The sequence below is a fragment of the Danio rerio genome, chromosome 9 (assembly GCF_049306965.1).
Source record: "Danio rerio strain Tuebingen ecotype United States chromosome 9, GRCz12tu, whole genome shotgun sequence".
Taxonomy (NCBI): Eukaryota; Metazoa; Chordata; class Actinopteri; order Cypriniformes; family Danionidae; genus Danio; species Danio rerio.
Genome location: NC_133184.1, coordinates 21,921,915 through 21,941,296, shown reverse-complemented (window position 1 = coordinate 21,941,296; position 19,382 = coordinate 21,921,915). Strand labels below are relative to the sequence as shown.

At 36.4% G+C, this 19,382-nt stretch overlaps 1 protein-coding gene across 1 annotated transcript in view; it reads left to right on the top strand.

Moving 5' to 3' along the window:
* The window catches only part of igsf3 (immunoglobulin superfamily, member 3), a 296,199-nt gene that overhangs the window by 42,565 nt on the left and 234,252 nt on the right, over positions 1-19,382 (top strand). The window contains exon 2 of the mRNA NM_001159666.1: positions 14,465-14,845. Within this exon, the coding sequence (NP_001153138.1) occupies positions 14,465-14,845 (381 nt within the window). The remainder of the gene's footprint in view (positions 1-14,464; positions 14,846-19,382) is intronic.

Below are 19,382 nucleotides of genomic sequence, written 5' to 3'. Positions count from 1 at the left end.
TTAAATCTGTGGCTTTTTATTCAGCCGGGCTCTGTTAAACCTAAAACATATCTAGGCACTTCTGATGCTTTGTGATTCAGGTCTACTCTAAGATAACGCACACAATGTCAGCACCTTATAACATTATGTACTGTAGAAGTAACTGCAATCATGAAAAAAATGGAAACCGTAACACCATTCAATAAACCATCTATTTAGCTTCTTTTTAAGTTCAACTTTTCAATTTTTCCAACAACAAGTCTATTTAGTGTTTGACTTTAAACGAATGCAATATGTTGAAGAATAGGAGAGAAGTGCTCAATATAGCGAAATTATTATCTCAAAATAATTTGTACAGCTTTTTAACCAGCTGAGTTTTAAAAGTAGGTTAGAACTAAAAAAGATCATTACTGCAGTTAAATTGTGATGTAACAAGTATGTGTACGAGAATGGCAGTGCTATTTATTGAAAGAGTAGGACACAGATAAAAATATGCAGAATGAGTGATGTTATTAACTCGTTTATGCGTGGGTTTTAAAGGATCACAAAACACATTTTTTGAGCTGTTGTCAGTCGTAAATGTGTCCCACACTGCTAAAAACACTTTTAGGACACATATATTTCTCTAAAAAGTGAAAATTGGTTGGTTTTATTACGTCTCTGTGTGTTGCATTCATTTATGAGTAAGACTTGGTTCAAACCAATCAGCGCGCTCTTTATGTATGCGGTGCAACCTCATTAATGTGCATGATAGCTTCCAAGACTGTTTTTACCAGTTACAGTGATCAGACGGCAAAGAGACGGCGCATTGTGTTGCCAAGCGGGAGAACATGAATTGTTTGGAGATTCGGGTGGTCAGTGTTGCGTTTATAATTTGCTGCAGTGAAGATGTTGTTTTCATTTTCCCTTTATGAGAGCGCAGCTGGACTCACGTGTAGATTACAGTGCACACGACGCGCCATATAAATACGTGTCTAGGGACATTGTTTACCCGTGAGCTTTTTTCATCTGGAAATGGTGAAATCCGGATTTGCTGCTCGTCTCCTTTTAATAAAGACGCGGATCCAATTTGTGGTGATTGTCCTGTCTCTACTGATTTGGTAAGTGGGCGACTAGTGGTCTTTGTTTGTTTATTCAGAGGCAAAGTTAGTTTGTATCGTCAGCAGTACTCTTTCAGTGTTTAAAGACGAACCTTAGCCAAATGATTTCTAAGTTAATAAAGTTTATCGTACGTTAAATTCACTACAATATTATGGACTGAAAATCTGCTGTAAATGCTGCTCTCCCAAGTGTAAACGTGTAAGCACCTCAACCAAACTTACCATCGTGTAGGATTTATGCCGCATTTTGTGACAGGAATAACACACACGGCTTTCTGACCTCACCAACCAAGTGCATCTAAGTTGCTGAGAAATGCGGAGTTTTTTTCTCCCATTCGCCATGCGGTTACAAACATTGCATGAAAGATACACGCTTCCAGCAATTCCTCCAATCAAATATCTCATTTGTCACAAGGGGCATGAATGAAATTCCTGAATGAAAGAGCCAAACTGTAGTTAAAGTCCACTATTTAATAATTTGGCAAATAATTGGATTACTGATGTCCATGTAAACACAGTCACTGTCTTTCTCTTCTGTGTGAAAATCAGCGCAAACTGACACTCCCATTTTTATGCAATTTTTTTTCGGACCATGCCTTTTTTCTTCCTCCGACACTACCCCCTAAACAGAGCTGGACACGCCTACTTTCCTGACTTTTTCCAAACTAGAGGTGTGAAAACACCCTGCTGGAACAAGGGGGTTTCATGTTTTTTTTTTTTTTCTTTGAATCCATTTAGTTTGAAAGTTCCCATGGCAATGCGTCAAGTTTATCACGTGACCCACCAGCCCCAATGATCTATGTACAGTATATATTGTATTTTGTTTCTTTTTGTCCTTTTCTGTAAATACTGACAAATGTTGTAATTATGTTGTGAAATGTCTGATACTCTGATTCTCAAATATTCGATAGAACATATATTTTGTTTTTTAAACAGCTAAATAATGGTCATATTATTTATTTGTATTTGGTATTTGTTTATTTAGTAATGGGCGCCGGCATTGTTGCTAGAAGGGATACTTCTGCGATCGGAAGTTAATGAGAAGTATTTATGTTATTTATTAAATTACACTGTAATTGTATTTTATTAGCTAGATGGGATACAGCTGAAGGTACTTGCATCAATATAGCGTAATCTAACAAAAATGTAATCAAAATACATGATGGTAAGCAACTGTTTACCTTGGAGAGGAATGGAGAACATATTCTAGTAACATAAACAGTGTGTATCTTACGCGAACAAAGCAGATTGTCCAGTTATATTGAAAAATAATTATTATTGCCGTCTCCATAGACATCTGCGTGTATTTTACACGCCTTAAATGGTATGTTTTGTTTGTAGTTAATTGTATTTGAATGCCTGAAACCTTAAATAAATGTAATTTGTTTGAAGCACGGATAAATTGTGATTTATGACAAGCGCTGCACCTCTTTCTGTGCCTTAGTGTTTGCCACAGCCATAAGCCAGTATCAGATTGTGATGTATAATAACCTTGAATAAATATATCATGGTTTCACGGTATCACGGTGTTGTGATTACTGCTCTAAAATATATTCTTTTTAAATGTCACGGTATAAAAACAAAACTATTTTCCCCAAATAAGCACAATATATTTTATTTTAATAAAGATAAATTTTTTTTTGAAACAGTAGCTTTTGATGTGGAGCGTTTTTTTTTTTTACTGCTGGAGATACTGTTGTCCTAAAAAACGAAATAAAATAGTTGAAAAAGCATGTTAAAATATACCGTAAATATAACAGTATAACAAAAAATTCTGCCGGTTTTAAAACATTGACTTTTTTAAACCACAGTAAACCTTGACAGGTTATCGTCCTATGCCTACTCACCATCAGATTTAAATTGTAGCAGTTGAAGATGTGCACTCTGAACATTCTAATCACACCTGTGTGATCGTTAGTTTCAGGGACCGGCCAAGGCTGATCACACCGATGTGATTATATGCGCGAAATGGTTAAAATAAAAGAATCTCTCTAGGAGAATATAGAAATTTATTATTATGTAAATTTATTAAAGGCCAATCTTCAGGTGAGATAAAACAAGGATAGTCAGCTGATCAAAATTAGTTGCCAACAGCAGATTATTTTTTAACTAGACCAGTTTCTATACTAAGTGGTATTCTGTACTAAGTGCTATTGAAAAAAAAAACTATAAAAAGATAGCAATTACCCTAAAACACAAACCCCTTTTCTGTATATTGAAGATACATGTAAATTATATAATGCATGACGGTTATTAAAATGACATAAACCAGGTTAATTAAAACAAGTTTGAACAAGCAACCATCATGAAAGAACCCCCATGTGCATGTTTATGAAACCAGTAAGTCACATGAACTGCTTATGTGTACATGACAAAAGACAAAAATGGCATACCATTCAATACCCATCTAATGGGTCACACTCAGGTCACGTGGCCATGGATTGGACACATAATTGGATCAAGGACCACATATCAAAGCTGCTCAAATCGGATTGAAAAGATTGGATTTTTCATGTTCACACTGCTCAGAAAATGAGATCTGTCACACATAAACAAAAGAAATGGGATTTTGAGTCGCCCGGTGCCATAAACTTGTATTCTTCCCAATATGATTCCCTCTTCTGGTCATTTGCCTCACTGCATCCTCCTCTAATTGGCTATCGTTTTCCGCCAAGCCCAATTTTTTTTCTGCTCTGCTTCTGAAGAAGTGCTTGTACTCTGGCCTGCATCAAATGAGCAGAAGAGATTTTCGTAATTGCTCCGCTGGGCTTGGAGTTTGTGAGGTGTGGTGATGGTGGTAATGGTCTGGGCCAATTTGTTCCATGTGTGTACCCTGTTAAAACACCAGAGCTGTGTGTGTGTGTGTATGAGTATGTCTTTTGAGGGGTATAGAGTTACTCTCCTGGGCAGACAGACGCGGCATCATGGCTTGTGTCCGTATACACAGTGGCTCCATTAAAGTGCTTTTGGGCTCGATGTGTAAGAGGCAATTAAAGCAAGACAAACAGCTGGCTTGGGAAAGTGGTTGCCTCTCATGTACTAGTATTTATCAGGGACTTTTGTGCTGACCAGAGACTATACTGTAGTCTCCTGCTTTGTCTCACTCACTGCTCTCAGGCAATGTTTTCTTTTGATCTTTGCAGCTTTGACCGCATTTGATCCAGCATGATCTGTTTGGCTGCTGTACAGTAGTCTTTGTCTGTTATCTCCCCATGTTGCCTTGTCTCTAATTGTTGTTGTGTTTTTGAAGTGGTTGATGACTTTGTTCTCTTTTTATTAGTTCCCGTGGGACTTTTATTAAGGCCACTTGTAGGGTAATAATTATGGATGGGAGTTAAGAACTGGTTACAGGGTTACCGTTTGTCCATTTGCCCCGACTCTGTCAGATAAACAGCACATCGACAGACATGAAGGAAGCAGATAGGGATGTCCAGATCCGATCACGTGATCGGAAATCAGGCCCAATCACGCAGTTTCAAACTCGATCGGAATCGGACATTGCCTCCCATTCAGGACTCAAATATATATATATATATATATATATATATATATATATATATATATATATATATATATATATATATATATTATATATTCTCATTTTTTAACGCATCTATAGTAATGCAGTGGCACAGGGTTAGACCTCTTTCTTGAATCAACACAGAAACAGCAACGCATGCGGCATGAAGCTATTGGGTAAATGCCGGCAAAGTAGAATGCAGAAGCAGCTTGAATGAATCCTGAGTATGACTGTGGTCTGCATGTATTATAAACTTGATGACGACAACATTGTCATAGCAAACTGCGAGATATTTAAACTTGGGATTGCCTGCCGAGTGTTTTGAGTTGAGTTGCTATTTGTTTTATATTAATTTTTTATATATTTACTGTTGCACTAAAGTCCAAAAGTGAAGAATTGATGTTATTTATTACTATACCTCACAAAAGTGCTCTGTTTGTTAACAGAGTTGTTGAATGTTAAAATAAGGTAAATGAAATAAAAAATAGGAATCTGTTTCTTTGCTCTTCTTTATTCTTTTTATGTATTATAGAAGTATCGGATCGTGTATTGGTAGATACTCAAAATCAAATGATTCAGACTCGAACTTGAGGGCTAAAAATCTAATTGGGACATTTCTAGAAGCAGATCTTATGTAACATTTGTGAGAAATACTACAGTAAGAACATTCCCAATGATTATTTGTTGTGGAGTTGCAACAATGAGTCACACACAATGTCATTACAAAGTTAATGCATGCACACACACACAAACACAGAGCGAACACACAGTATGTGCGTTTAACTTTGGATATTAATGTGTATCCTGTCACATTTGCCGTGCAAAAAACTGTGCACTGCTGTATGGTTATCCGTTATGTTAATGTTCAAAATAAACCTGATTTAACTTTCACAAACTGGGAGCATCTTCTTTTATAATTGTACTAACATGTGGCTGTGGTAATTAAGACCACGTTTTAGAAACGTTTTAAACTTGTAAAACTCATTCTTGATCACATTTGATGATGATTAATGTTCACAGCGAGCTGAACAATTTTTTTAATCCCAGTAGCTTTGCACACTTACTGTATTGTTGATATGATTATAAATATATATATATGGTACTTAACTGTTTCTTGTTCTTTTGTAATATTAAAAAAAAGAGTTTCTGTATTGGCCAAATTGTCCATATCAGTGCATCACTAAAATAAAGCATTCAGGAAATGTTTAGCACCCAGAGGAGCCGGATCCCGGGGTGTGCTTAAATAAATAGCACACATTGGTGTTAGAATTTATTAGACTTGAAATGGTTACAAAATCATTTATGCCGTCCTCCTCCTCCTCCTTGTCCTCCTCAGGAGAGAGGGCACGTGTTGTAAGACACGCATGGTGTTTTATATATGATCCATATTTAATGCTGCAGAGCTGATGGCAGGCCAGAGCTGGTTATTCTGGGGAAGTCTTCTGTGACCCACATGAAAACGCTACTTTCATCAGCTGAGCTCAGAAAGAGGAATGAGCCAGACATGAATGTTCCAGTTAAATATCTCTGAAATGTCTCTGGATTTAATATGTCATGTGAAATCTTCATCCTGCTGAATTCAGACCGTTGGTTCATGGTCTAGTAGACTGTCATTTCAACCGTTGAATGACAGGGCTTAAACATGGTCTGTCTCTCTCAGTAATGCAGAAATTGCAAATCAGACCCTGGCACTTCTTTAGAACTGAAACCCTGTTTGTAACCTTCTACTATAAAGACTTTTTTTTTTACTTTGAAATGATGTGACTATTGTTTACTAGTGAACTTCAGTGACTGCTTTTATTAAAACACTTGGATAGATGTACCAGCACATTGTAGTATGGGGTGGATGGTGAACTGTGTAGCAGTCAGCACTTTTGCTGACAGGTAAAGTCTTGTTTTCAGGAGAACAGTCTCCCAGTCAGTCTTTGAGTCTCAGACTTATTGAGCTGCATGAACAGTAGCTCTGAGGACTTTGGCACAGCGAAGCGAAACTTCAGCAGACAGACTAGGGGCCACATCTTCAATAAACCAGATGGCTGAAATGAGAATGGTAAAAGTTGGAGTGAGTGACAGAGATAGGACGCAGAGAAAGATTGATTTATTATTTTTTTAAAGGTCTGTGTACGAGATGCTGAAGGGACTCAGCATTAGACTTAAGAGCACATTTATACAACCATATTTTCAACTAAATTGGAAAAAACAAAATGTGTTTTGGCTGTCTATTATGTTTTAAATAATTTCAGGTTTATTCAGCCACTTGAGTGACTAAAAATGCAGATTTTGAAAATGGGATCCGTTTTAGTAGCCATTACAATACTGTCAGAAATCATAATACTATGCTTATTTGGTTCCCAATATGTTATTGTTACTAATAATGTTTAAAACTTTTTTTGATGAAAATATAATAAAAAATACATTGTAATTTTTTTGATGATCAATTTGATTTAGATTTGCTGTATAAAAACCCTAAATTATTTGCAAATTCCCTAAAATCTCACTCATCCCACTTTTAAAAAGTCCATAAATTATGTAATACTGAATGTTTTATATTCATACTGATTCTTAAAAGCATACTACTATTGCTTTTACAAAAAGATAAACTTTTTGACTATTCTTTTTTCAAACTAATAATAAGATACTTTAAGCACAACCATAAACATCCTGCTTTGATTTTGTCTGTATTCTAAGATTTTATCTACAAATCTATATAAGCTTCATGTATATTACTTGCTTTGTGGCACAATAGCTGTGTACAGTCTATATACAGTCTACATAATGTGGCCTGCTTCAGAGCTTATTGAATATGGCAGTAGTTCTCTGAGGCTACTTTGGAAAAAAAAAAAAATGAGAACAATATACTGCACATGATGATGCTTATGGGGATGCAGGTAAGCAGAGCACAAACACTGGGATCCCACAGTGCTAGATCGCATGGAGTGAGAGAAACACAGAGCATGACAAACATCACTGCACCTTGCGAAGTTCAAATCACCATGTGTGTGTGTGTGTATGTACATTTGTGTAATCCGCTTGTTTAGTTGTGACGTATACAAAACTGTTTCCGAGTCCAAATTTTGTCATTTGAATTGAAACTCTCAGTAGCCATTCATGACCACTTTTTAGTCATTTCACAAATTACAGGTCTCATGAAGTACTTTGATCAGGGCTTGACATTAACTTTTTTGATCACCAGCCACTGTGGCTAGTAGTTTTCCAACATTACTAGCCGGTTGCTATTATCTCTAGCCACAATTTTATTTAGCATTATCTTCACATGCCTCCTCTTTCATTTCACTTTTTCAATGTCATTCATGAGCTTGCTCAATAATCATAAGCAAATGGGACATGGTTTCATAATATTACAATTTGTATTTATTTCACATAATTTTCAGAGCTCAAACTAAAGGATTTATCTTTGTCCACACCAAACAGAAACAATTAATTATTTCTTAGCCACAAATTTTAAATGTGCCAAAACAAGCAAAATATAGCAGTATACTATACTTTTTATTTAACAAAACATATGCACAGTAATTTGTCCTGGCTAAAGGTCTCAGATCACCATTTAACTACACATAAATGGGGAGGTAATCTCCCATTAAATCAATGTTATTGTAAAAAATGATTATCCATATTAACGCAAAGGAAAGCAGGTAAAAAAAAACATACTGTGTGTGATAATGAACGGAAGATCACACACACACGGTTAACGTTAGACTCAGAAATAATCTGTTCAAAGAATAGTTAAAGCGAAAGCAACCGATTCTACTTACGGGAGCGTGCATGTGTTTTAAACAGTCGCACTGGTGTTCATCCTCTCATTCGGTATTCATCTGCTTTCTATTACTCGCGCAAACACAGTTATATTTGTCAGTCATATTGCTTCTCAATTCTAAGATCGTCTTGGCATGCATATTGGACCATCCTTATTGTCGAACCCGGAATTATTAGACAGGAAACTTATTTTCAACCAGCCAAAGTGGCTAGTGGGAGTGTCTGTCTTACCCACCAGATCTGAAATCTACCCTCATTTGGCAGGTTGGCGGGTGTTATTGTCAAGCCCTGGCTTTGATGTATGACATTATTTTAACTGAAACCTGAAGACATGGCAGGACCTAAAATAGCTACTCCCCTTTAAAAGAAACGGCCAATAGCGTTTAGTTTTATCACAGCTTGGACAGTGAGAGTGTTTGAGCTCTAGAACATATAACAATATAATCTTAAAGGAGCTCGAACTTGCTTCAACACACTTACCTGAAAGTTTCTAGTATACCCAGTAAAAGCTTGATTAGCTGGTTCAGGTGTGTCTATTTGAAGTTGGAGCTAAACTCTGCAGGACATTGGCCCTCTAGGACTGAGTTTGGGCACCCTTGCTATAGAGCATTTGATTTGGTCTGAAGATTTTATGAGAAAATGAGGTATGAGGTGATTCGAATTGTATTCCATACATTTAGGTGGAAGTGACAAGCTGCAATCTTTCATGGTTATTACTTCTAAATACACATTTTGGCTTTTTTTTTATTTTTATTTTTTTTTGGGAACAAAGCTTACTGACGTTATTCTTCGGAAAACAGTGGACTTTTTTAATGCGATTTGTTTTAGAACAGGGGTGTCCAAACTTGGTCCTGGAGGGCCAGTGTCCTTAAATTTTAGTTTCACCCAAAATAAACACACCTAAACCAGCTAATCAAGCTCTTGCTATGTATACTTGAAACTTCCAGGCAGGTGTGTTGAAGCAAGTTGGAGGTAAACTATGCAGGACAATGGCCTTCCAGGGCCGCGTTTGGACATCCCTGTTTTAGAACTTCCAAATCAATTGCCTACAGGAGACACGGCAAAGAGGCAGATCACACAGAATGCAATTTTACGTTCCAAAAACGCAAGATGCACCCCACTGCCTTTGACAAGAAAAATAAGAAGCGTGGTGCACTTTTTATGTCAGTACGCAACAACTGAATCAGCTGTGTAATGTGCACGAGTGTTGCTGTTGATATTAATATAATTTTAAAATGTAATGATATTGTGATTTTCAAGACTTGTGAGTCATACAGCAAGGGATATTTCAAAACAGCAACCATAAGTCTCTTTAAATTCTTCAATCTTTAAAAATCTTCGTAGTTGTGTTGACAGCACAAACATTACAGACATATCAACGGAAAGCCTGCCTCTGCTTTAATTTGATTGGAGAATGAAAAAGACGCGACTGATGTAACACGCTTTTTCCGCTTAGTTTACTTATTTCAACTGCAAAGGCATGGCGTGCAACTGCAAAAACGCGAGGCGGGGAGGGCACATAAGCAGCATGCACAATGATTGCGCCCGTTAGTAAACCATTCAAAAAAGGCGCCTCTCAACGCAAAAAAAAAAAAAAAAAAACGTGAACGGCCCCTAAGAATACAAATGGCAGCAAACGGTGAAACTACTTGCTCTACAGTATGTTCGTGTCTATACATAAAAAGTATACTAATATAATAAGAAAAGTTAGTTTGAAACCTCAACATTATTTGATCATAATGGTTTTTAACATCTAAAAATTAATGAAAGTAAATGAAACCGGAAGTCTTGATCCTAAATGTCTACGCCTGCTCGTAAGTCAGGAATGAGGTTAACAGATATTCTTAAGACTAACATACTAAGATCTAAAAAGTTTTTTGATTTCACAAGGACTTTCGATTGAATCTTTAACAAAAATAATGGTGTTCACTACAGTCTCTGCACTTTTTTCCCCCCAGACACCAATATTTTACTGATTTATGAAAGATGAATCACTGTCTGACCATCTGAGATTAGGCATGAATATAAACATTACAATCAGGATTTTTAATATTATCACAGAACACTGGGGGCATATATTAGTGCCATTTGTTGTTCACTTTTGCCATCTGATTTGACATTTGGTCTCCGATACTATGCGACGTGACATCAGACTTTCATTGACAAGCAACCCACCTTTCCGGTACTGTTCTATAGAGCTGTTATTGATGCAGTTTCGTTGCCGGGTTTTTTTTTTTTTGAGTGTCTGTCTGTGTAGGCGGATGGCATAAGGCAAAACAGGCATGTGTGGGTGTACATGGGTTACGAGAGGAAACAAAATGAATAAAGATAGTGATGTAAGCCACTTTTAGTTGACTACAGGACGGCCCACAGATGCAGATGCGTGTACATATTTAGAAGTAATTAAATCAGTGACGTGTCTTCTTAGGCGAGGGGATTGTTCATCCACACACACTCACTCATTGTCACAGGCTTGTTCCAGACGGGACGCGCCAGCAGATGGGCTTCGTATTTTTTCTTTTCTGTTACAGATTGGACAATGACATCCAAGAAATGACTTTCTCACTGTTCCCTCAACTCCAACTGTTCACACTCGTCTTCCTTCATCCACCGTTTTTTGTCAGAATTGGACAGGCTGGGGTGACGGTTGTGTTTCGGTTAACTTCTTTCACTCTGTATACAGAACGCTCATTATTCTAGCCGAGGTGTTGTCGCTGTCTCAGAGATGCAGATGCTGTAAAACCTCTGAAATAAACCTCTGCTGCTCATGTGTCCTGTGGGGGTTTCCATTCTGAGACAACTGATACCTTGCTCAAAAACAACCCTGTAACATTTGTAGTATAAAAAAGCAAGCTGTGGTTGCCAAATATTCACTGTTAGGTATTATGGGATATTGATTTAGCTTACAGGTATTTAATTAATTGCAGAGTTCATACAGTCATGGAAAAACTAGAAAAGTCATTAAATTTGAACATGGCATTTTTCAAGCCTGGAACATTTTTGGAAAAACAGAAAAACCCACAAAGTTTTGGAAAAGTCATGGTAATTAGTTTAATAAATATCTGTATACTTAATTAGGGCTACACAATATTCGAAAAAATCTGACATGACGAGATTTTGTATTTCTGTACTGTATATTGCAATGTGAATACAATATCAGGTGATTTACAAGCATAAATAAATAATGTATAGTAGAGATAAAAGTTAATTATAGTTTTCAGGGATTCACTATTCAGGTACAGATATTGAAAAATCAACACTGCATAGTCTTCATTGTATATTTAATCTTTATTAAAGTTACAAAAAAATTCTTATGGCCGGATGTTTTAAAATTTGAAATATTGAAATGTTCACAGTCACATGTCTTAAAAGGACAGTTTACACAAAGATTAAAATGCTAGACTATTTACTCACCCTTCACTTGTTTCAATACTATTGAAGTCACTAATTTAAATTTTTTTTGTGTTCATTTAAAAAAAAAGTAAAAGAAAAATCATTTTTTGACCGTATTTTACTGTAAAATGGACATATAATGCATTTCTACAGTAGTTTCCATTGTATATGGTCAAATTCATATAGTTTATCATTTAGTTTAAATATTAACATGTTTTTAATGCTAACTTTTAGTTAAAGCAAAAATAAAAAATCACCTTTTTTCTTCTTTTTCTTTGAACTTTGAATTAACTATAAAACAATCACAAATAAAAGTACACTTTCCAACAATATTCAGCAATTAAGTCATAGTACATCGTACACATAATTTAGCATGTGAATAACAACTTAAGACACTTAATGCCATGTATTTATTCATTTAGATTAGACTTTTATAAGGGTCATTGAGGTAAGATTTGATGAAATAGAATACACACCCTCAAAATCCTTATGGATAAATATTCTCCCTAAATATATTATTCACATATTAAATAAAGACAAACACAGTGTCCTATAATTGAGCATGAAAATAACAACTTTATAAATTTACAGTGAGTACCCAGAGCTAAAAAAATTGCCACATTAAAGCATTAAACCCATTAAATTGTATTCAAATTGGCAGATATGCTTTTCTAGAGAATGTTCTGTATCTGCCTTTCACTAATGCTCCAAAATCATTTATGATGTTTTTAATATTTGTTCTTGTGCATTGCTTGGTTCCAAAGGAGAATAGTTATTTTGTCATAAGATCATTTTTAGTTGTCCATCTAATGATTTCATCATTGCTCTCTTGGGGTGATGGTCGTGCAATGTGTAATTTGACCACATATTTTTTTCTGTGTTGTTTTGGTTTTAGGATCCCTTACTAAGCTCTTTTTTATGCATTCTTTTTTTTAAAAGAGACTTCAGCTGAGTATGTTTATATAAACTCATTATGAGCTGCTCACACTTTGACCTTCATTCGTGTGTTAATTGTAGCATTTTCAGTGTGAGTCTTGATCGTGGCAGACACAGTGTGCGTTTCTCAAAGGGGCAGAAGTTCAGGGTGATTGTATTGAGTGGATGTGTTTACTGTGTAATGGGTCTCTTGGCTGAAGGCCACTTTATTTCTTGAAGAGCTGATGGTTCTTCACACACTGCAAACTCCAAACATAAATTACAGGCACTGAGAAGCCTAAAGGTTTTCTTATCAGGCAGGAGTAGACATCTAATAGAAATTATGCAACACCAGATATGATAGAAATATATTTAGACTATATTTAAACATTTTAAAACTGTAAGAATCTGCTGTTTGGCTAAAATGGTGAAAACAGAATTAGATGACTTCATTTATTCATTCATTCATTCATTCATTTGCTACAATAATTTAAGATCAACATTTAATCAGGTTGGTTTGATAGTGCGTGCAGTTTGGGTTTGATATTCACATATAGAACGTTAGGCGCTAGAAAGTTTATAGCTGTGGTAAAAAAGTTTGAGAAATCAATGCTGTATTCATTCTGAGACTTTCTAAATAAATTGCTCTTCTCTTTTAAATCAATTTTGAGCTTTAAACAGCAGATGTCACCCTAGACTGGCTTTTAACCATACACTTGTGTGTTTTGCTGAGTCATGTAAATTGGATTCTATGCTACGAGATTATACAGCGCTCACAATCAACACTGTTGTAATTTGCTTAGACCTTTCCTAACTTTATTAATGAATATTTTAGGCTCAAGTGGTATTTGTAAGGAATTGGAAGCAAGTAGAGCATGGCTATTTGTAAAGCATACAGCGCCATCTACTGTAATAACAAAGATTAGAATCAATTCAATGGAGCAAACCTCTACATTTATACAGAATCATTTTCTTAATTAATGATTTTTGCTACATGTCAAAGTAAGAGCCACCAAAAACTTTCTTGTCAAACTCCAAGTATGGTTTATTTATAAACTAATTTCGAGAGGATCACGTATTCATGACTGACCACAGCTGGTCCAGCAATCAGCTAACATGTGATATGCTAATCAGATGAATTATAACTCACTATAAATAACCAGTTTTCACCTCAGTTATCTATATCTTGAAGAATCCCCCCTTCCTCCCTTACTCCTTCTCTCTTTTTTAAGAATGTCACTGATCCAAGTCCTTATCAGGCCAGTAAACGTTTCTGTGCGAAGTTTACATGTTCTACTCGTGCACACACTTTTCTAACATCATTGACCGCTCATTGAACAGATATACCAGATCTAGATCTAGTGACCCTTCTATTTGATTAAGTGTAATTGCTCTGCTATTCAAGCTACGTATATGTCAAGTTTATTGTTAATACTCTCTTGTTTTATGTCTATTGTAATTATGAGTTCAAATTGTGTACAACACATTGTAACTTTGAGGAATAAGAGACACTTATTGATTCATCAGATATGTAATTAATGTAAAGCAGGAAAAATGTACTTACACTGTTTAAAACCTCGGGTCTTTAGTTACCCTATTCACATTTTACAGAAAAAATTATTTACATTTATTTCTGGTCATATTTATATTACTTATAATGTATAGACTGAGGGAAAACTATGGCCACTTTATTTACAGAAAGCATGTGAATATTAATATTTTTTCTGAATATAGTCACTTTTTTTGGACCACTGCTGATCTCTGATTTCTGTCTTTTTTACAGTGGTCACCTGCTCGGCCCAGCGGCAGGTCACAGTTCAGCCGGGGCCCTTGATTCGAACAGAAGGCTCTCACATCACCATCTGGTGTAACGTGACTGGCTACAAAGAAGGAGTGGAGCAAGACTTTGAGTGGTCCATGTACCTTTACACCGCTCCTGATAGAGAGATCCGCATCGTGAGCACGTCCCAGCACAACTATGCCTATGCCTTGTATGCCCAACGTGTCAACAGTAAGGACATCTACATCGAGAGGCTAAGCGGAGACTCTGTCCTGTTGCACATCACTAAACTGCAGGCCACTGACCAGGGCATGTATGAGTGCTATACCCCGAACACAGACAGCCGATACCTGGGCTCCTACAGTGCCCGTACCAACCTCACCGGTGAGCCCCTCACTTAACCCTTATTTATATTATAGTACGCTTCCAACAGCACCGCGTTTTTTGCATTCATGAGCCTTATTCAGACTGGACAGGTTTTCCCGCAGGAGGTTGGGTAAATGCTTGTTTCACAGATGTACTTAGTGATTTTTGTCTCATTTGAATCAAACACATCAGTGATTTTCTTTCACAACCTCGGGACAAATTACTGAGAAAATTACCTAGTGTTTCTCAGATAACTCTGGGTTCCTGTGAGAAATCAAATTCCATCCAGATGGCAATGTCAGTGATTTACGGGATATTAATATATTTTTTCAGTCTCACAGCTTCTCATTTATTTTGACCTTTCATTAGAAACCATAACTAAAGGTGTCAGTCACCACAAGAGAGTTATAGTTACAGTGTTGCTGTTGGATTTGGACCATTTCTGTGAGCTAAAAAGAGTTTAAGCGCTGGTAGGGCACATTCAATTCAAGTTGAAAATTACATCAGTGATTGAATTGATTCTTTGATTCAATATGTGACAAAGATTTTAGTCTTTTCTGAATTAGTATGTTAAAATTAGTTTTGAACCTGAAGTCCAGTGTTGTTAAGGATGCACAATATGGCTGCAGAGGCTTCATCCATTTAATGAAAGTTCACCCAAAAATGAAAATTCTTTCATCATTTACTTACCCTTAGCTTGTTCAAGACCTACAGTATTCAAGTTTCTTTCTTTTCACATAATAATATAGATTTTTATAGTCTAGTGTTGTCACAATACTGGAAATTTGGTGCCAGTTAGTACTAAAATTTTAACGTCCATTTCCTGCTAACATTTGAGCATCGTTGAGTGCGTACTTCAACACCACTAATTGGCCATTGTAATTACCTGTTCAACAGAAAGGACTGTGATTGGCTATGGTAAGGTCATGAGTTCACCATTCTTCACCGCTGTTCACAGAGTGCAAAGACAGATACAGGGACACTGCAGCTTTTCAAAACAGCATCAATCAGCTGGTCTGTCTGTGAGCAAACGTGTGCAATCTGCTGATAGATCAACTGATATTTGCGGATTTGAAATGCTTCAGTGTCCCTGTATCTTATCTCTTTATGTAAATTCTGTTGAGAATTTGAACACAATGGCCAATGGTGTTTAGGTATACGCTTAACAGCACTCAAATTTTGAGAAATGGACATTTTTTAGGTTTCAGTACCGATTGGTGACAACACTAAAGTCTTTTTTTTCCTGGATATAGCTGGTTTTGGCTGGGCTCCCAGCCTGGCTAGGCTAGTCAAGCTGGTTTTAGGTGGTCATCATCTCCCAGCCTGATCAGCTAAAGACCAGGCTGGAAATGGCTGGAAACCAGCCTGGAAATGGCTAAAACCCGTCTAAAACCAGGCTGGTCGACCAGCTGAAACCAGCCAACCAGCCTAGGGTGTTTAAGCTGTTTTTTTTAGTAGGGGGCTAATAATTCTGACTTCAACTGTTTACTTTTTTTGTACTCTACACTGTTATGTATTGCAACCCGATTCACAATACTGGCAAAACTCAGACTAATTAAAAATCAGTATGTGTTCTTTTATTATTTATCAGACAAAGAGCTACACCTTTCTTTGTGAAATTGAAATATCTCATCAAAACAACAACAACAACAAACAGTCAACCTAATATTTGTACAACATTGTTTATTTAAATGATCAGTCTATTTGTATCAGACATAAATGAAATATCAGTGTGTCCCTTTCCTATTCATTACTGTGACATTGTTTTCTAAGCATTGTTTAGAAAACAAATCTGATCCGAGCAGAACAGCTCATTTATTATTGACTCTTTGAATCTAATTTTAGAGATTTTATATATTTTTTCCAGACTACTTTGGCAGTTCAGTCTTGGATATGCTTGGGAAGTCACGTTGAGGGAATTTTCTTTTTCTTAAGTGACATTTGAAATGCAGATTTTTTTTGGAGCCGTCAACCTGATTTCTCTCCAACTCGTCATTGCTCATGTTAATGGATCTGCGCTAATTGGTGGACTTTTAATGCCTGAGTGGATTTATGCTGCACAAATCAGTCAGTGTTCTACTGGAGTAATAGAGAAGCTACCTGACAGCATGCCAGTCCATCTGTGTGCCAACCCACCCTATTATTAAGTAGGGCACAGGCTTGTAATGCTGCCTTGCCACCTGCCACCATAGTATCAGTATCAATAGTCCTCTTAATTATAATTGTAATTAAACTTTTTATCTTTCCAGCTCTGCTCGCATGCACACATAAGCGCTGATTTCTCGTCCATTTGTTAGCGCAGTCACACTGGCTTATGAGTGGCCGTAACTTATTACAAAATGCTCATTGTTAACAGTTCGGCTGTTGATTGTGACTAACGGCGTGGGCAGAGTTGTCAGTGCCAGGCGTTGCTGCATAGGCTCGCATGCACTGCATGTCTTGAGAGCCTGCACAAATGGACATGTGGACCAGCTGGAGCAGTTTTAATATGGGATCGGTGAGTCACGAGTCGTGTTTGGTGTGGGCCGGAGAGCATCACACTGAGAGCCACCTGTTTAAGGACAGGCAAGTTGCTCAATGCCCCATTACGAGGTCCCACCATTGTCCTTTCTGCTTTCTCTACTCACTAACAGACCTCATGGAAGTGCTCATTTTTAGTTAGAACCCTTGACCCACCGTCAATATGGCCATTATCGTGGTGAGAAAAATAGCTAGAGTTAGTCATTGGCAGCATTTTCAACAAACCTGTGGCAAATGAAGGGTTGAAGTTACCACATTATTAGTAACCACCTTATTATTTTTATTTGTGTGTGTGTGTGAGTGTGTGTGTGTTTGTGTGTGTGTTTGTGTGTGTGTGTGTGTGTGTGTGTGTGTGTATGTGTGTAAAGGTTTATGTGGTTGAGGGACACAAACTTGTATAATGACATGGTTATGACTTAGTTGTACTCTATCAAACTGGTTTACAGGGTTAAACCTTATGTCCCTTTAATTCAGAAAGCTTGAAATTACTTAACAGGGGCCTTTTGGCATTCCAAATTTGCCACAACGTTCACTAGCTAATATTTTTAAAGCTTGGGTATCTAGGAGCTTTGCCTGTCTTGTTGAAAACTTAGTTTCGGAACAAATTTTTAAATGGACTATAACAGCCATCTTTTTGCCTGTCAAATTACTATCTAAACTGCAACCTAAATATTACACTTTATGTTTTGAAGTGATGATTTGATCCTCAACTTTTATCTCTGACCTGACACATTTTCTTAGTTTCACAGCTGAACCAAATAAAATAAATTCAGTTTTAGCTAAATGTAAGGACAATTTATTAAGGCAAAACCATTAAAAGACTTCCTCAATTTGTTTACTTTTAACTTTTAATTTTCAATAAATTCCCTCCTCTCATGAGACACTATGATTGCTGCATCATCTGCATATAACAAAAGTTTATTTGAACAAACCATTTTCAAATCATTAATGTATATTAAAAAAGCAACAGACCTAAAACACTGTCTTACATCAGTTGCTTTTTTAATGTTCCTTTCATAATCAAATTCATGTTCAAATTATAATTTCATAATAATTTTTGCGGTTTCATTTTTAATTTGTCGACTTTAACTGCAGTTTGGAACTATCACTTTAATTCGGGAACTTTTTATTCATGCCCTCGTGACAAACAAGATATTGGATGCGATTATGAACTGCTGGAAGGGTGTAGTTTGAGTAGTTTGAGCACACCGTATGGGAGAAAAACATTTTGTGAAGTGGGTGTCTGTGGTCCTTCACTGACTCGGTAGGTGTAGGGAATAGCCCAAACAGCCGTGTGTGGATAGACTATCCTGTCACAAAATGTGTTGAAAATCCTACACAATAGTATTAGTTTGATTGCGGTTTTTACATGTCTGTACTGCATTTCAATAATGCAACAAAAATCTAAAATTAAAAAAATATATATTTTAAAAATCACTATTCACATGCTAGACGCTTAATCAGAGTATTGTTTTAATCACATTAAAATTTGATTTTTGGCATAGTTTGCCTTGTCAATTAGTAAAGTGATTAAAGTTTTTGCTTTGATTTACATCCAGTACATTGCATTTTATGTAGCTAGTGTTATATATTTAATGCCTACAATCTTTAATGACCCACTAAATTTATTTTCACATTCATCCTACCTTGAAATACAAACTACTCTTTATTTCTAACTTGGCAGTTGAGTACTTTAAAAAAATGTGTAATTTGGCTAAAAAAGCTGTTTTAAATTGAGTACCTTTTAGCAAAGAGAGCGGGAATCTAAATGCTGACTGTCTTAGAAATTCTAATGCTAGTAATAAAACACATTTATTCCTTTCCATGTCCATTGCTTCCACCTATACTGCAGGATTTCTAATGACGTGCAGTGTTGATCTAATTTTAATCCCTTCATTTGGAACAGTGTGAGACTGAGCTTTTAGCTTGTTTTGGAGACAGAAACCGTGTGTTGTGTGTGTCAGGCAATAGTGACCTTTGGATCTGCTCTTCAGCCTGAACTTTCCTCACATCCTGAAATTCCCACAGTGCAACA